The sequence below is a fragment of the Pseudophryne corroboree genome, chromosome 2, assembly GCF_028390025.1.
Source record: "Pseudophryne corroboree isolate aPseCor3 chromosome 2, aPseCor3.hap2, whole genome shotgun sequence".
Lineage (NCBI taxonomy): Eukaryota > Metazoa > Chordata > Amphibia > Anura > Myobatrachidae > Pseudophryne > Pseudophryne corroboree.
Window position 1 is genome coordinate 162,466,670 of NC_086445.1, and position 18,579 is coordinate 162,485,248.

The 18,579-nt window shown below is 47.4% G+C and overlaps 1 protein-coding gene across 4 annotated transcripts in view; it reads left to right on the plus strand.

Annotated features, from left to right (window-relative positions):
- Positions 1-18,579, plus strand: part of ATP7B (ATPase copper transporting beta) — a 249,017-nt gene that overhangs the window by 135,031 nt on the left and 95,407 nt on the right. For 2 of the 4 annotated variants that reach the window (XR_010206109.1, XM_063951945.1), the window contains exon 3: positions 14,017-14,064. The exons of the other annotated variants lie outside the window; for them this stretch is intronic. Coding sequence is in view for 1 of the 2 variants with exons in the window: in XM_063951945.1 (XP_063808015.1) it covers positions 14,017-14,064 (48 nt within the window). In the remaining variant the exon portion in view is untranslated. The remainder of the gene's footprint in view (positions 1-14,016; positions 14,065-18,579) is intronic. 4 annotated transcript variants of the gene reach the window in all.

Sequence of the window (18,579 nt, forward strand, 5' to 3'; positions counted from 1 at the left end):
TTAGGAATAAACCGTCTATAGTACCCAGTAATTCCCAAAAAAGCCCTTACCTGTTTTTTATTCACTGGACGAGGCCAGTTTTGAATAGCATCAACTTTATTCAATTGGGGCCTAATCAGACCTCTGCCTATGGTGAAGCCCAAGTATTTGACCTCCTCCATTGCGAGGCAGCACTTCTTTGGGTTAGCAGTTAACCCTGCCTCTCTGATTGAGTCCAGTACTGCTTGTACTTTAACCAAATGTGACCCCCAGTCTGTACTGTGAATTACCACATCATCCAAATAGGCAGCTGCATATTTTCTATGGGGCCTCAAAATTTTATCCATCGCCCGTTGAAAGGTTGCTGGAGCCCCATGCAACCCAAAGGGTAACATCTTATACTGGTACAGCCCCTCCGGAACCGAAAAGGCTGTTTTTTCTTTGGCGCTATCAGATAAAGGTATTTGCCAGTAACCTTTGGTCAGGTCCAATGTGGTGAGAAACCTGGCTGTTCCCAGCCTTTCTACAAGCTCATCCACACGGGGCATGGGGTATGCGTCAAACTTGGACACCTCATTTAACTTACGAAAGTCATTACAGAAGCGTATGCTACCGTCGGGCTTCGGGATGAGCACTATGGGACTGGACCACTCACTGTTAGACTCCTCTATGACTCCAAGTTCTAACATGGTTTTAACTTCCTTAGAAATAGCTTCTCGCTGAGCTTCAGGAATCCTATATGGCTTTAAATGAACCCTGACCCCTGGTTCTGTGACAATGTCATGTTTTATTATGGTCGTTCGGCCAGGCAGCTCTGAAAATACCTCCCTATTTTGGATGAGAAATTCTTTAACCTGATTGTTCTGATCAGCTGATAATGTCTCTGACACCTTCACTGCGGGAAGCAACCGGGGTGAAGACACCGAAGGGCAAGGCTCCGCTGACAGAGACAACCTATCTTTCCAGGGTTTGATTAAGTTAAGATGGTAGATCTGTTCGGGTTTTCTCTTTCCCGGCTGGTATACTTTGTAATTAACCTCATTCACTTTTTCCCTAATCTCAAATGGACCCTGCCATTTAGCTAGGAATTTGCTTTCCACAGTGGGTACCAAAACAAGAACTCTATCTCCAGGAGCAAATTCCCGTATCTTGGCACTCCGGTTATAGACCCTCTGTTGAGCACTTTGGGCCTGTTCCATGTGCTCTCTGACAACAGGTACCACGGCTGCAATCCTATCCTGCATTTGTGTTACATGCTCAATAACGCTTCTATAAGGAGTGGGCTGTCCTTCCCACGTCTCTTTGGCAACATCCAACAGCCCTCTGGGGTGTCTACCATACAACAAATCAATTGGAGAAAACCCCGTAGAGGACTGAGGAACTTCTCTGATGGCCATTAACAAGTAGGGCAACAAACAATCCCAGTTTTTCCCATCTCTCTCAACAACCTTTTTTAACATACTTTTTAATGTTTTATTAAACCTTTCCACCAACCCGTCAGTTTGGGGATGGTAGATGGACGTCCTGAGGTGAGTGACCTTAAATAACTTGCACAATTCTTTCATGATCCTTGACATAAATGGAGTACCTTGGTCAGTCAAAATTTCTTTTGGTATTCCCACTCTACTAAATACCTGCACCAGCTCCCTAGCTATCGCCTTGGTTGTGATAGTGCGTAAAGGGACAGCCTCAGGATATCGAGTGGCATAGTCCATAATTACCAGGATATACTGATGGCCCCGAGCAGACTTTAACAAGGGCCCCACGAGATCCATGGCTATTCTGTCAAACGGGACCTCTATAATAGGCATGGGAACTAGTGGGCTCCTGAAATGGGGTCTAGGGGCATGATACTGGCATTCAGGACAGGAAGAACAATATTCAGACACTTCTTTATAAACCCCTGGCCAAAAGAACCTTTGTAAAACTCTTTCAGTGGTTTTTTCTGCCCCTAAATGTCCTGCGGTAACGTGACTATGAGCTAAATCTAGTACCGTTCTCCGATAAGGCTGGGGAACTACCAGCTGTTCCACCACATCCTCACCCCTTTTGACAATGTGGTACAAGAGCTCATTACAGATGGCCATGTGGGGATACGTAACCCTGTCACCTGGTACCACAGGTTCCCCATTAACAATCTTAACATTCTCTCTAGCCTTTATTAAGGTAGGATCCTTTAACTGTTCAGACGCAAACAGATCCTTCTTTACCTCCAGGTCAGGCACGCTTTCAGTTCTAACTACTATGTCTCTGTTCCCGGCAAGAGGGTCCTCACTGGACTCCCCATCTGTCACTTCCCCAGCCAAACTAGCAAAAGGCAAAGGACCAGAAAGTTCCGAAGACCCACGTACATCCATAAAATCACCGGTATTATCATCAACTGGCTTTTTACTTCTCACATCTGTTGATAACCGTGATTCCCACAGTTTCCAAAAATGAGGAAAATCCCTCCCTATTATGGCCTCATGCACCAAGGTAGGGACCAGTCCCACTTTAACCATTGCTGACCCACAACAAGTTTCTATATTCACCTCAGCAGTGGCATAATATTGGGTATCCCCATGTATGCAAGTTACCCCAATAGGTATTTGCTGGACCTTTAAGGGGTTCACTAACCCAGCTTTCACGAGGGTAACTAAACTTCCTGAATCTAGCAAGGCCTCTACCCGGTTACCTTCTAAGAACACATCACACATTTGTTTTTCCAGCTCAGGTGAAGGTACCACAGTACAGGCTAACCTAGCAAAGAAAGACATTCTGCGACATTCAAAGGCAGCATCACATTGCATGGGTTCTTGCGTGACTGGGCAATTGGCAATAACATGACCTGGCATACCACACCTAAAACATTTAACCACACGATTATCAACCCATTTGGGCAGCATAGACCGTTCTAGCCCCATTGGCCTGTTTCCAGGGCCAGTGTTTACAGTCTCTCCAGCCTTGCGTTCTCTTAACCGCCCAGCAACGTTTTCCCACGGAACAGTCTTACCAGTCTTTACTGAAGGGCGCTGTCGAGGATCTATGGGTTGCTGGGTGGTCATCAGTAGTTCCTCTGCTGCCAAATACCTCTCTACCATGTCCACTAATTGGTCAGCAGTACCCGGGTTTCCATGGCTCACCCACTTGCGCAGGACCATGGGCAAAGATCTCAAGTAGCGGTCCATGACGACTCTTTCCACCATCTGGGGACCAGTTAATGTCTCTGGCTGTAGCCATTTTTTTGTTAGCTGAATAAGGTCGTGCATCTGGGAGCGCGGAGGCTTCTCCATGGCGTACAGCCAACGGTGCACCCGTTGTGCTCGTACTGACAGCGTGACTCCCAGGCGGGTCAGGATCTCAGTCTTTAGTTTATCATAGTCCCGAGCCTCAGCAGGGCTTAAATCAAAGTAAGCTTTTTGGGGCTCACCTGACAGGAAAGGTGCCAGCAGACTGGCCCACTGTGCTTTCGGCCAGTTCTCACGCTCGGCAGTCCTTTCAAACGTGGTCAGATAGGCCTCCACATCATCAGCCTCTGTCATTTTCTGCAGGAAGTGACTGGCTCGTATAGAACTAGAGCTGGTTGGAGCACTGACGGCCACATCTCCAACCCGAGCTGCAAGTCTCTGCACCACTTCTGCTAAGGCCTCTCTATCCTGACGCTGTTGCCTGTAAAGTTCATCAACAACTGCCTGCTGTTGTCTCTTATTTTCCTCCATTGCCACCTGCTGCTGTCTTATATTTTCCTCCATTGCCACCTGCTGCTGTCTGTTGGCCTCCTGCTGTAGTCTCCAATTTTCCTCCATTGCCACCTGCTGCTGTCGGTTGGCCTCCTGCTGAGCCGCTGTAGCTTGCAGCAAGGCTTTAAGCAGATCCTCCATGTCAACAGATTTTTCAGGCGGCTTTGCAGCTGCTTTCACCCAGGACATATATCAAACCCTCAGGGGTGAGTCTCAGTAACTTCACACTGGGCTGTATCTGCATAAACCACCGTTTTCTGCAGGCCTCACAAAGCTGCTGCTTTCACTTATGCGCAGAACGGCCTGCTCGCATTCTCCACCAAGTTGTAACAGTGTAGGGGTGCAAGGTGCCTTTTCCTGGGGAATATGGCAGCACGCAGCAGTTGAGGAACAACACAAGTCCAGTTTCTGGTACAACTGACCCCGGCCAGTTTTATTGAAACAGAAAATAAAACAAACCCCAAAATAAAAATACCTTGCCTGTCCGGCACTAACTAAACATAAGATGTTCCTAACTGTCACTAAACAAAACACAGAGTTCTTCAGTACATACTGTATAGCTTACTTGCATCAGAAAGCGTGTCTCTCACACACAGATCCTGCAGCCTTCCCAGGCAGTCTGCCCATACTAATCAGGTTAGAAGCACTATATCACTCTTACACAGCTGAAACCCTGATTAGCCCTCTGTGAGGCCAAAGACCCGAACTGGGCCCAATGTCTAGAACTCGCCTTATCTCTCTCTCAGAGCCTTTACCCAGCTTTTACAGCAAACTGAAAAGGTTCAGACAAAACAAAAAGCATTTTTCCTAGAAGTTAACATTTTCTAAAACATGTAAGACAAGAACCTGGGACAAATATACCTGCCCTCAAACACTATCCCAGTGTTCTTGTCACAATAGATAGAAAGATAGATAGATAGATAGTGTCTAGTTAGTCAATAGATAGACACCATATGTTAGACAGACATTAGGTCGACAGGGTCAAAAGGTCGACACGAAAAAGGTCGACACAAAAAGGTAGACACCATCTTTTTTGCATTTTTGTGGTTTGTGTGGATAGTTTTGTCATCTGGGACCCCCAATTGTAGAAAGGCATACCCTCGCGAGGCTTGCTTCGCTCGCCACGCTTCGGGCTCACCACAAGGCTTATAATCAACTCTATGCCGACATGGATAGAGAAGGTATGAAATAGTCCTAAAACGTGTTACATTTTTATGTCGACCTTTTGACCTTGTCAACCTTTTGACCCTGTCGACCTTTTGTACTGTCTACCTTTTTCATGGGATCCGGTCTCTAGGTCGACAGTAACTAGGTTGACAGTTTCTAGGTCGACCACTATTGGTCGACAGTAACTAGGTTGACAGGGTCTCTAGCTTGACAGGGTCTCTAGGTCGACATGTTCTAGGTCGACAGGTCAAAAGGTCGACATGAGTTTTTCACAATTTTTTTTGGAACCTTTTCATACTTAACGATCCACGTGGACTACGATTGGAACGGTAATCTTTGCCGTGCGAAGCGGTAGCGGAGTGAGGCACCTTGCCCGCTCACCATGCGAGGGGACACGGTGTACTAATTGGGGTTCCCGGTCACTCTACGAAGAAAACGACACCAAAAAAACATAAAAAACACATGTCGACCTTTTGACCTGTCGACCTAAAGACCCTGTCGGCCTAGAGACCCTGTCGACCTAGTTACTGTCGACCAATAGTGGTCGACCCAGTTACTATCTACCTTCCATACCACACCCCTTTTTCATGTCTACCTTTTGACCCTGTCGACCTAATGTCTGTCTAACATATGGGCCCTCATTCCGAGTTGTTCGCTCGGTATTTTTCATCGCATCGCAGTGAAAATCCGCTTAGTACGCATGCGCAATGTTCGCACTGCGACTGCGCCAAGTAACTTTACTATGATGAAAGTATTTTTACTCACGGCTTTTTCTTCGCTCCGGCGATCGTAATGTGATTGACAGGAAATGGGTGTTACTGGGCGGAAACACGGCGTTTCAGGGGCGTGTGGCTGAAAACGCTACCGTTTCCGGAAAAAACGCAGGAGTGGCCGGGGAAACGGTGGGAGTGCCTGGGCGAACGCTGGGTGTGTTTGTGACGTCAACCAGGAACGACAAGCACTGAAATGATCGCACAGGCAGAGTAAGTCTGGAGCTACTCTGAAACTGCTAAGTAGTTAGTAATCGCAATATTGCGAATACATCGGTCGCAATTTTAAGAAGCTAAGATTCACTCCCAGTAGGCGGCGGCTTAGCGTGTGTAACTCTGCTAAAATCGCCTTGCGACCGATCAACTCGGAATGAGGGCCATGGTGTCTATATATTGACTGTCTAACTAGACACTGACTATCAACCGGATACCGATTGCATCAATGCAATGAACTTTTTTTTTTTTTTTTATGTATTACGAATTTTGGGTCACATATGTGGATGGTCAGTCTTCAGTGTGTTATTACAGAAAATTTTTGAAACCCACTGATTTAGGTTACATGGAAAGTGCCAATATACTATATATACATATATGCTAATGTAAGGTATACATTCAACCAGACCAGTTCTATTGGGGGACAACAATACTATAAATATGGTAGAAGCTTTCACGTCACATATAGTAACCAATGGGATGCTGTTGGTATCTGTATTGTTTGCACTTGAAATCTGTGTATGTTTAAGTCTTTATTTTAATCCTCTGCTGTTTTAAAGTTATTTCACCCTAGAGTTATTTAATATGAGTCAACAAAGGAACAGCCATGATGCCAAATCAAGATTAGTGTATTATTGCAAATTCGTCACGTGTGTTTCCTTAGAGTCGTTGACTTGAAACATGTAAATCAGGGGTGGGGAACCTTTTTTCTACCGAGGGCCATTTGGATATTTATAAAATCCTTCGGGGGCCATACAAAAATTCTCAACTTAAAAAATGACCCTGCCCCCCAGTAGGTCTGCCCCTTAGAGGTACTGTGTGTGCGCGCCGGAGGCGCGCACGCGCCCAAAAAATGGGTGTGGCCAGTTAAAATGGGACGTGATACACATATGCCCCCAATAGTGCGGTGCCAGATCCACAATTGCCCCCACAGTGCCAGGTATACAAATGCCCCCACAGTGCCAGGTATACAAATGCCCCTCACAGTGCCAGGTATACAAATGCCCCTCACAGTGCCAGGTATACAAATGCCCCTCACAGTGCCAGGTATACAGATGTCCCCACAGTGCCAGGTATACAGATGCCCCCACAGTGCCAGGTATACAAATGCCCCTCACAGTGCCAGGTATACAGATGTCCCCACAGTGCCAGGTATACAGATGCCCCCACAGTGCCAGGTATACAGATGTCCCCACAGTGCCAGGTATACAGATGCCCCCATAGTGCCAGGTATACAAATGCCCCTCACAGTGCCAGTTATACAGATGCCCCCACAGTGCCAGGTATACAAATGCCCCCCACAGTGCCAGGTATACAAATGCCCCTCACAGTGCCAGGTATACAAATGCCCCTCACAGTGCCAGGTACACAGTGCCAGGTATACAAATGCCCCTCACAGTGCCAGGTATACAGATGTCCCCACAGTGCCAGGTATACAGATGCCCCCACAGTGCCAGGTATACAGATGCCCCCACAGTGCCAGGTATACAAATGCCCCCCACAGTGCCAGGTATACAAATGCCCCCCACAGTGCCAGGTATACAGATGCCCCCACAGTGCCAGGTATACAAATGCCTCCCACAGTGCCAGGTATACAGTTGCCCTCCCCCCTCCCCTCCATGCTGCTTACCGTGGGACACAGAGGAGAGCGCGGCTATCGGGTGGGAGCGGCGTCGTGTAGTACTTCAAACCAGCCGCCGGTTCGAGAGCCAATCAGAGCTCGCGGACCGGCAGCCGCGGCTCCTGATTTGCTGCCGGTCCGCGAGCTCTGATTGGCTCACGGACCGGCGGCTGGTTTGCAGTACTACACGCCGCCGCTCCCACTCGACAGCCGCGCTCTCCTCCCTGTCTCCCTGTTCTGACAGCTGAGACACGCTGCCGCCGGACTGAGCGGCAGCGTGTCTCACTGACACAAGCTGGTGGGCCGGACCAAACGGCTTCGGCCCGCGGGCCGGAGGTTCCCCACCCCTGATGTAAATAATCTGAATGAGGCGTGCCCCAGATGGGGGTTTGTCTTAAAATATTCTTGGCAACTTTTCTCCCCAAGCCCTGACATTCCATCGTAGAAGAAGGCACCGTTAGTTAGACATACTACATATGGACTATCAAATTAAAGGATCTCTAAGCCCCAAAATGAAAATCTACACATAAAGATTATGAAGGTTAAATATTTTGTTCAGCATTAACTGATATTCAATAGCAAAGTCTCCACACTTCATTAAATAAGATTTAGTCAAAATGTTGACATTTACACTTGTTGAAAAGTCGACATTGAACTTGTTGGCATGTGTACAATGTCAGTATGTAAAATGTCAACATGTCAAACGCCGACATTCTGCACGGACTGGCAGCGAAGGGTTACCATTTTTGTTTTTCAAACCTTTTGTTTAAAAAAATGAGCATGTATCTTGCTCCATCCACTCATACAGCCAAGCTCAGGCTGCTTAGGTGCTAGACAGTATATGTTCGTGCTAAGCACCTAACTTAGGGTTCAGTGTAAAGCAGCCCCATATGCCCATGAGACAGGATGCGTCTGAAGGCTTGAGTTGCATGCACCCTGTTAATCTTGTTTACAAGTATTGTCCGTCATCATTATCATCCAGCTGAAAGTATGCTCCTGTTTCTCTAAATACCGTCAGAAGTTGTGCGCCAGCGTAGTGCACCAGTTTATACTTTCACATATTGTGGAGCAATCACATTTTGAAAGGTCAAGTTATTTTGCCACAAATCTCACCCATCTGAATTAGGGTGGCCAATCCCAGGCCATTTTTTCAATCCTGGGTATCTGGATTGAAAAATGGTCAATCCCAGGATACCCGGGATTGGCTTTTTTACTTTGTGTCCGCCTGTCCCCCACGCCCTGCCCTGCCTCTCCCCAAAGGCCGCCCCGCACCGCCTGCACACATAACTCACCTAACTGCTTGGGCGGGTATCTTCATTCAGCTTTGCGGCTGGTGACGGCCGGCTTTCCATCGGCCTCGGCGGCGGGTGATGGGCTGGTGACTGTGCAGCGTGACCTCAGAGTCAGAGGTCACTCCGCGCAGGGGGAGCCGGGAGGAGGGAGCCACGCAGCGTTGAGTGTCCTGAGGACGCTCAATGCTGCCCGGAATTAAAGGGCCGCCTGATCCCACAATCCAAGGTATTGGAGCTTCTAATCCCGGGATTGAATCCCGGACGATTTTTGACCTAAATCCCGGGATCCCGCCGATCCCGATCCCCGGATTGGCCACCCTAATCTGAATATATGTATATGGGAATTAGACTGACAGATATTGAACAAAAGGTGTGACAGTTGTTTTATGAATGAATACCAATCATATTTTAAAAACTAGGTACAGGGGTTTATAATGGATGAAGAGTGTGCAATGCACATGGACCCCTGGGTCATTGTGGCACACAGCATACTGTGCAACCATTGCATTTACTTACTTGCCCCTGTGTGCCATTATTCCTGTGGTTTATTTGGAAATACCAATGCCATATTTTGGAAGAAATCACTGGAAATATGGCTCAGACATTAGTTCATGGACATCTGCTCATAGGTCGCCTCCTGTTTTAAAATTGCCCTGAGGAGACAGTATACTGTGTGTAATACAGTTTGGATCCTCGTTCACACACAGGTGAAATCTATGCTTTACTTGTTTTTTTATGCATACAATTTTCAAAATGTGTAACTCAATCTTTAATTAGACACCAATTGCTCAAATCTATTAAAAACAGTCACAGTTACCAGTAAATGTAATGTATGTGCAACCAGCTTTGGCCTATGTACTGACATTTCTTTGTGCCATGTCCCCTGTCCCCTGTCTGTAGGCTGATCTTACCTCTATCTTGTGTTTTAAGAGGTAAGATCAGCCTAGACACAGGGGACATGGTTTCCTGTTCCTGGTTTTGACCTAGAACATACTGTGCAAGGGTGTGTATTATTAGATCTACACTAAAAAGGTCTACAGTCAATCGGTCTACCACTAATTGTAGACATGCATGTGGTCGAATAGGTAGACAGTAGGAAAGGTCGACATGTAAAGCATGTAAATGGTCGACAGAAAAAAGGTAGACACTATTTATTTTTATATTGGGGGGGGGGGGGGGGGGGGCGGGTGTTTTGTCACTTTTCTGCCACAAGCCCTGTTAGTATACCATGTCCCCTCACACGATGCGCTCAGCACAGGTTACTATTCCCAATCGTAGTCCACGTGGATGGTAAAATATGAGAAGAATGAAAACAAAAATAAATGAAAAAACTTGTGTCGACCAATGTCATGTCGACCTTTTGACCATTTCGATCTTTTCAACTGTCTTCCTTTAACATGTTGAACTTTTGACCCTGTCGACCTAATGCATGTCTACCATTAGTGGTAGACCTGTTGGCTTTAAACCTTTTCAGTGTAGATCTGTAGTCCGGATACCCTGTGTAATTAGGGGGGTCATTCCAAGTTGATCGCTCTCTAGCAACTTTGTGCAGCGCTGCAATCAGGTTAAATCTCAGCAAAACTGCACATGCGTATGCACCGCAATGTGCAGGCGCGTCGTACAGGTACAAAGAGGATTGGTGCTGGGCGATGGATTTAACGAAGAATCCATTCGCACAGCCGAGCGCAAGGTGATTGACAGAAAGAGGGCGTTTGTGGGTGTCAACTGACTGTTTTCTGGGAGTGTTTGGAAAAACGCAGGCGTGACCAAGCGTTTGTAGGGCGGGTGTCTGACTTCAATTCCGGGACCAAAAAGACTGAAGTGATCGCAGCGGCTGAGTAAGTCCAGAGCTACTCAGAAACTGCAAAAAAAAGATTTGTGCCGTCTGCTGCAAAAGCGTTCGCACACTTGCAAAGCTAAAATACACTCCCCCATAGGCGGCGACTATCGCTGCAAAAAGTTGCTAGCGAGTGATCAACTCAGCATGACCCCCTTAGGTTCTTACAGCCAGAGGAACCAAATGGTTGGAATAAGAAAAGAGGTTTAAACTTACAGCATGGGTGTTGATCACTGGTTTGTAGTCTATGGCACTGCAGGTTGCTTTAGTTTATTTAAAGGCTTGGTGTTATATTTACGAAAAGGTCTGTTCAGGATTTTTTATCGTTTTATTGTCTGTTTGGCATAGCGACTGCTTATTAAAGCCCAAACAAACGGCAAAACCACCAAAAACCAGGCTTTAGAACACTGTAGAACTTTGGACCAACAATCATTTTTTTTCACCTAGACAGGAATAGGATCAGCATATTTACTAATGGTCAGTTTTAAAAGCAACCAAAAATCGCCCGCAAAATGACAGGAAACCCACCCAAACAATAGACCTGACTGCAGCAGATAGGTTTGGAAGAAGCACTGCACAGATCACTATGATTTATGTAGGCTTCGTTAGGTGTAAAAGCATGGAATTTAATATAATTTAATTTAAAAATGTGCATGGGGTCTCCCCAAGATCAAAAACCAGCTCTGGACCTCTAAGCCTCGGCCGTATTGGAAAATAGATGGAAAAAGCAGCGAGGGATACCCACCTGTTTTCCTATAACCAGCACCAGGCCTAAACAGCTGGGGGGCTGATGCTATAGCAGAGATACACTCAATGTGGGGTCCCCCTGCCATAACATTAACCAGCCCCAAACTGGTCAGCCTAGGGCTGGAATAACTCAGAAAGTGAGTAAACTTCCCCCCCCCCCCTCCCCCAAAAAATAAATAAATAAATAATGGGATTGTCCTCCCAAGAATCAGCCAACCCAGGGCTATTCTCTACACTCCTGGGTGGTAGGTGCGTGGGTTAATGGTAAAAGAATAGATAATGTTGGGGTAATTCACAGTTGATCGCAGCCGCAAATTTGTTAGCAGTTGGGCAAAACCATAGGGGTCATTCCGACCCGTTCGCACGCTGCAGTTTGTCGCAGCGGTGCGAACGGGTCGGAACTACGCATGTGCGGCAGATGCATTGCGCACGCGCGACGGCTGTCGCCGGGCAGCGATGCCACCAACGGAAAAAATTATTGCAACGGTGATCGCAAGAAGACTGACAGGCAGGAGGCGTTCTGGGGCATCAACTGACGGTTTTCCAGGCGTGGTGAGGCGAACGCAGGCGTGTCCAGGCATTTGGAGGGCGGATGTCTGACGTCAATCCCGGGACCTTCGTTGCTGGATCCGTCGCACAGGGTAAGTAAGTCTGACCCTGGTCTTGTTTTGCAGGAAACTTTTTTGGCATAGCAGGGCTGCACAAGCGATCGCAGCCCTGCTATGCTAAAATACACTCTCCCATAAACGGCGTCTAGTTGATTGCACGAGCAGCAAAAAGTTGCTACGTGTGATGAACTCGGAATGAGGGCCCATGTGCACTGCAGGTGTGGCAGATATAACATTTGCAGAGAGAGTTAGATTTGGGTGGGTTGTTTTGTTTCTGTGCAGGGTAAATACTGGCTGCTTTATTTTTACACTGCAATTTAGATTTCAGTTTGAACACATCACACCCAAATCTAACTCTCTCTGCACATGTTATATCTGCCACCTCCCCCTGCAGTGCACATGATTTTGCCCAACTGCTAACAAATTTCCTGCTGCGATCAACCCTGAATTAGGCCCATTGGCCCTCATTCCGAGTTGTTCGCTCGCAAGTGAATTTTAGCAGATTTGCTCATGCTAAGCCGCCGCCTACTGGGAGTGAATCTTAGCATCTTAAAATTGCTAACTATGTATTCGCAATATTGCGATTACACACCTCGTAGCAGTTTCTGAGTAGCTCCAGACTTACTCGGCATCTGCGATCAGTTCAGTGCTTGTCGTTCCTGGTTTGACGTCACAAACACTCCCAGCGTTCGCCCAGACACTCCCCCGTTTCTCCAGCCACTCCTGCGTTTTTTCCGGAAACGGTAGCGTTTTTTCCCACACGCCCATAAAACGGCCTGTTTCCGCCCAGTAACACCCATTTCCTGTCAATCACATTACGATCGCCAGACCGATGAAAAAGCCGTGAGTAAAATTCCTAACTGCATAGCAAATTTACTTGGCGCAGTCGCAGTGCGGACATTGCGCATGCGCATTAAGCGGAAAATCGCTGCGATGCGAAGATTTTTACCGAGCGAACAACTCGGAATGAGGGCCTTTGTTTGTTACTGGCAGACTAAAAGTCCCAGCAAGACCAGACATAAAGGGCCCGCTGGCACCTGTAGCCCTCCTCTAAAGAAAATATTAAAATAACCATAGTACTCGCACACGTAATGTTGTATTTAAAAAAAAAATAACCAAAAAAATTAACCGAATTTATACTTACCAAATCTTTGACTGGCCTCCTCTTTCGTCCAAGTAGGTATCCAATGGTCTTGGTAAAATAACAAACCGACACCAAACCCCAAGGACAGGTTTCTGGCACAGCCACCCCAAAATGACAGGTCACTAATGGACACTGCCAATGAAATGATTGGGAAAATGCTGATTGGCTGATAACGAACATTTCCATAGCAACCATTCCCATGCTGTCAGCTAATCAGCGTTTCCCCATTCAGGGCTTATGTATCTAATTTCCTGACAGGGATTTAATTTTATTGCAAGTTAAAGTGCCTTCCCGACTTTACTTCAAATTTCTCAATGTGAAGGCTTTAAACGGAATGAGGACCTATTGATGCACTTCTGCTTCCTTCCATCCTAGCAGCCGTTGAGGAGGTGGCAGTTTCCTGGTACAAGTCAGTGTTGTTTAAAGTTGCATTTTCCGTGGCCCTTCATGGGCCTTTTTTGAGTTTCGGAGCTGGTTGAGTCCTCTAAAAGGGTGGATGCTGCTATACTCCATTCGAACATCCTTTTGGGAGGAGGTAGATCCTCTGTAGACTTTGGAGTGTCAAGACTGACCAAATTGGCAGGAGTAGGTGGATTTCATTGGTTCCCTCAAGAGGTTAACAGTCTGCAATTTTGCACTTGCTAAACAGTATGTGTATCTGCGTCCAGATGTACCAGGCTCGCGGCTCCTACATATATATGGTACTCTGCTTACTGATTTGGTTGGTTTTTAAAGCATTGATTTGAGGGTCAGCCTCTCACAATGAGAGTTTGGCGCTGCCATGTCAACTGCAGTGGCGGAATGTCCAGGTGCAGAGATTAAAGTCCAGGGTAAATGGAAATCAGCTTGTTATAAGTGTTATCTAAGGCCTTTTCATTGTTTGTGCATTGGTGGCTCTGGTTCTCATTTGTCTGCTTAGGTTCGAAATACAGACGCCGGAATCCCGCTGATTATAAAGCCGACATGGGTGAGTAAGGGGTGCTCTCCCCTAACCCTAACCCTCCCTACCTGCAGCCTAACCCTAATCTCCCCCCTTAGTGCCTAACCCTAACCACCTCCCGGTGGTGCCTAACCCCCCCGCTCCGCAGCCTAACTCTAACCCCCCTGGGACGCAGCCTAACCCCCCGGAACGCAGACTAAACCTAACCTCCCCCCATGGCTTATCTCTCGAGGGCTGCGGTGTCTCTTCGCTTAGCATCCTGGCTATCGGGACTGCAGGCGCCGGGATGGTGCACCCATTCTGGATGCCTGGTGTTGGCATTCAGAATGGTACTGGGATTTTGGCGTCGGTATTCTGACTGCAGGTATCCCAACAGCCGGGATCCTGACAGCTTCCCGTCTACTTATGTAGTTTGATCATTGTTGTGTTTTGTTTTGTTTTGTTGTGTGTTTTGTTTTGTCGTGTGTTTTGTCTCATTTGTTACCCTTGTCTATCCTACTCAGGGACTAGCTACTCGTCACTGTTGGCAGTGGGAGTCTTGAGGGATTTTCAAAAAGTTTCCTGACCTGATGAACTTAAACAATTGAACTATAAAATGATAAACTGTTCCTCAGAAGGTTTTTTTTTTTCAAAAGTGTTTTTATTGCAAAGATACAATAAATTTCAACAATTGTACAATGCAAAGGTCTATTGCATACATTTTCTTTCTTTTTCTTCCATCAGGCATAACAACACAGATATATGTGAAGAATATAATATTTCAAAAATAAAAAGACATGAAAATATCAATTAAATGACAAGGGTGGTCATTCCGAGTTGTTCGCTCGCTGCCGATTTTTGCAGTGCAGCAATTCAGTGAAAAAATGGCAATTATGCGCATGCGCATGGTACACAGCGCACATGCGCTAGGTACTTTCACACAAAACTTTGTAGATTTACACAAGCTCGAGCTACGTTTTTTCATCGCTCGAGTGATCGTAGTGTGATTGACAGGAAGTGGGTGTTTCTGGGCGGAAACTGGGCGTTTTCAGGGAGTGTGCAAAAAAACGCAGGCGTGCCAGGTAAAAACGCAGGAGTGGCTGGAGAAACGGGGGAGTGGCTGGCCGAATGCAGGGCGTGTTTCTGACGTCAAACCAGGAACTAAACGGACTGAGGTGATCGCAGTCTAGGAGTAGGTCTGGAGCTACTCAGAAACTGCAGGGAATTATTTAGTAGCATTTCTGCTAACCTTTCGTTCGCTATTCTGCTAAGCTAAGATACACTCCCAGAGGGCGACGGCCTAGCGTTAGCAATGCTGCTAAAAGCAGCTAGCGAGCAAACAACTCGGAATGACCCCCAAGATTTTGTTTCCGAGTAAAGTTTCTTGGTTGTGTTTTATGAGTTCGTAGTATGTGTTTAAGCATTGGTAAGGTAAAGGTCTCTTTTGGACGCCTTTAATGTGTGCATAAATATTAATCTATTGAAGGTCTCTTATGAAAATCTTGATCTTAGTTAAAGTTTATGGGGGCAATTCAGACCTGATCGCTAGGGTGCGTTTTTTACATCCCTGCGGTCGGGTGGTCGCCATGTACAGGGGGGGAGGGGGATTCGCTGTGCAGGTGTGCAATTGCATGTGCAGGACAGCTGCACAAACAGAAGTTTGTGCAGTCTCTGCACAGCCCAAGATTTACTCAGCCGCTGCGATGATCGGGGCCGGAGTGGACATCACGAATCCTCCCACAAAACGCAGGGTCCCTCCTGCGTTTTTCCGGACACTCCCTTAAAACGGTCAGTTGCCACCCACAAACGCCCTCTTCCTGTCAATCTTCTTGCGATCGCCGGTGCGATCAGATTTTTCGCACCATCCCATTGCTTCCCAGCTCTGCGGACTGTCGCGCCTGCGCATTGCGGTGCATGCGCAGTTCAGACCTGATCATCCGCTATGCGAAAACGCACCGCAGCGATCAGGTCTGAATTAGCCCCTAAAACAGAGTTAAACCAGAAATTTATAATTAAAGTAAAAAAATCGGGTTTGTTATCACTATATAACCCTTTACCTCAAGAAAGAGATTCCAACACCTGAGATTTAGGTTAGGTGTTTCAGTAGAAGTTGCGAAACAAAGGGAAAAAGAAAGAAGGGAGGAAAAAGAGGAATAAGTAAGAAAGAAGTCTTGAGAGGAAAAGGGTGAGAGAGAGTAATATCCCTTTTCCACTAGCTAGCATGGGTCGCAGCCGGGAGCCTGACACGGCTGCGACCCGTGCTAGAGCCCCCTTCTACACTGCGCTCACCAACCCGGCATATTGCCGGGTTGGTGACGCTGCTGGTGACGCGGCAGGGGCGGCGCTGGGAGATCACATGATCTCCCAGCGACGCCCTTTCATACAGTGTAAACGGGAGCCGTGTCGCATCGACACGGCTTCCGTTTACACTACAACCCTACCCGGATCATACCCGTGTCCTACCCGGTAGCTACCCAGGTAGGATTCACGGGTCACTTGATCCGGGTTTTTGCGGGGTGACCCTCTTCCACTAGCAAAGAACACAGGTAAATGCGGGCCCCCGTGCATATACCCGTGTTTCTCTGACGTCCTAAGTGGATGCTGGGACTCCGTAAGGACCATGGGGATTAGCGGCTCCGCAGGAGACTGGGCACAACTAAAGAAAGCTTTAGGACTACCTGGTGTGCACTGGCTCCTCCCACTAAGACCCTCCTCCAGACCTCAGTTAGATTATTGTGCCCGGCTGAGCTGGATGCACACTAGGGGCTCTCCTGAGCTCCTAGAAAGAAAGTATATTTAGGTTTTTTATTTTACAGTGAGATCTGCTGGCAACAGACTCACTGCAGCGAGGGACTAAGGGGAGAAGAAGTGAACCTACCTAACAGGTGGTAGTTTGGGCTTCTTAGGCTACTGGACACCATTAGCTCCAGAGGGATCGACCGCAGGACCCGACCTTGGTGTTCGTTCCCGGAGCCGCGCCGCCGTCCCCCTTACAGAGCCAGAAGCATGAAGAGTCCGGAAAATCGGCGGCAGAAGACTTCGGTCTTCACCAAGGTAGCGCACAGCACTGCAGCTGTGCGCCATTGCTCCTCATGTACACCTCACACTCCGGTCACTGATGGGTGCAGGGCGCTGGGGGGTGCGCCCTGAGGGCAATATATGACACCTTGGCTGGCAAATCTACATCATATATAGTCCTAGAGGCTATATAGATGTAAAATTACCCCTGCCAGTATTCTAGAAAAAGCGGGAGAAAGTCAGCCGAAAAAGGGGTGGGGCTTCTCCCTCAGCACACTTGCGCCATTTTCTCTTCACAGTGCAGCTGGAAGACAGCTCCCTAGGCTCTCCCCTGTAGTTTTCAGGCTCAAAGGGTCAAAAATAGAGGGGGGGCACTAAATTTAGGCGCAATATCTGTATACAAGCAGCTATTTGGGGAAAAATCACTCAGTTATAGTGTTAATCCCTGCATTATATAGCGCTCTGGTGTGTGCTGGCATACTCTCTCTCTGTCTCCCCAAAGGACTTTGTGGGGTCCTGTCCTCAGTCAGAGCATTCCCTGTGTGTGTGCGGTGTGTCGGTACGGCTGTGTCGACATGTTGGATGAGGAAGGTTACGTGGAGGCGGAGCAGAGGCCGATAAATGGGATGTCGCCCCCTGTGGGGCCGACACCAGAGTGGATGGATAGGTGGAAGGTATTAACCGACAGTGTCAACTCCTTACATAAAAGGCTGGATGACGTAACAGCTGTGGGACAGCCGGCTTCTCAGCCCGCGCCTGCCCAGGCGTCTCAAAGGCCATCAGGGGCTCAAAAAACGCCCGTTACCTCAGAATGCAGACACAGAGGTCGACACGGAGTCTGACTCCAGTGTCGACGAGGTTGAGACATATACACAATCCACTAGGAACATCCGTTACATGATCTCGGCAATGAAAAATGTGTTACGCATTTTCTGACATGAACCCAAGTACCACATAAAAGGGGTTTTATTTTTGGGGAGAAAAAGCAGCCAGTGTTTTGTTCCCCCATCAGTTGAATGAATGAAGTGTGTAAAGAAGCGTGGTTTCCCCCGATAAGAAACTGGTAATTTCTAAAAAGTTACTGATGGCGTACCCTTTCCCGCCAGAGGATAGGTCACGTTGGGAGATATCCCTTAGGGTGGATTAGGCGCTCACACGTTTGTCAAAAGGTGGCACTGCTGTCTTAGGATACGGCCACCTTGAAGGAACCTGCTGATAAAAAGCAGGAGGCGATCCTGAAGTCTGTATTTACACACTCAGGTTATATACTGAGACCTGCAATTGCCTCAGCATAAATAGTGCTGCTGCAGCGTGGTCTGATACCCTGTCAGATAATATTAATACTCTTAAGACAGGGATAATATTTTGCTAACATTGAGCATATTTAAGACGTTGTCTTATATATAAAGGATGCACAGAGGGATATTTGCCGGCTGGCATCCAGAATTAATGCAATGTCCATTCTGCCAGGAGGGTATTAGAAACCCGGCAGTGGACAGGTGATGCTGCCTGTAAAAGGCACATGGAGATTCTGCCTTATAAGGG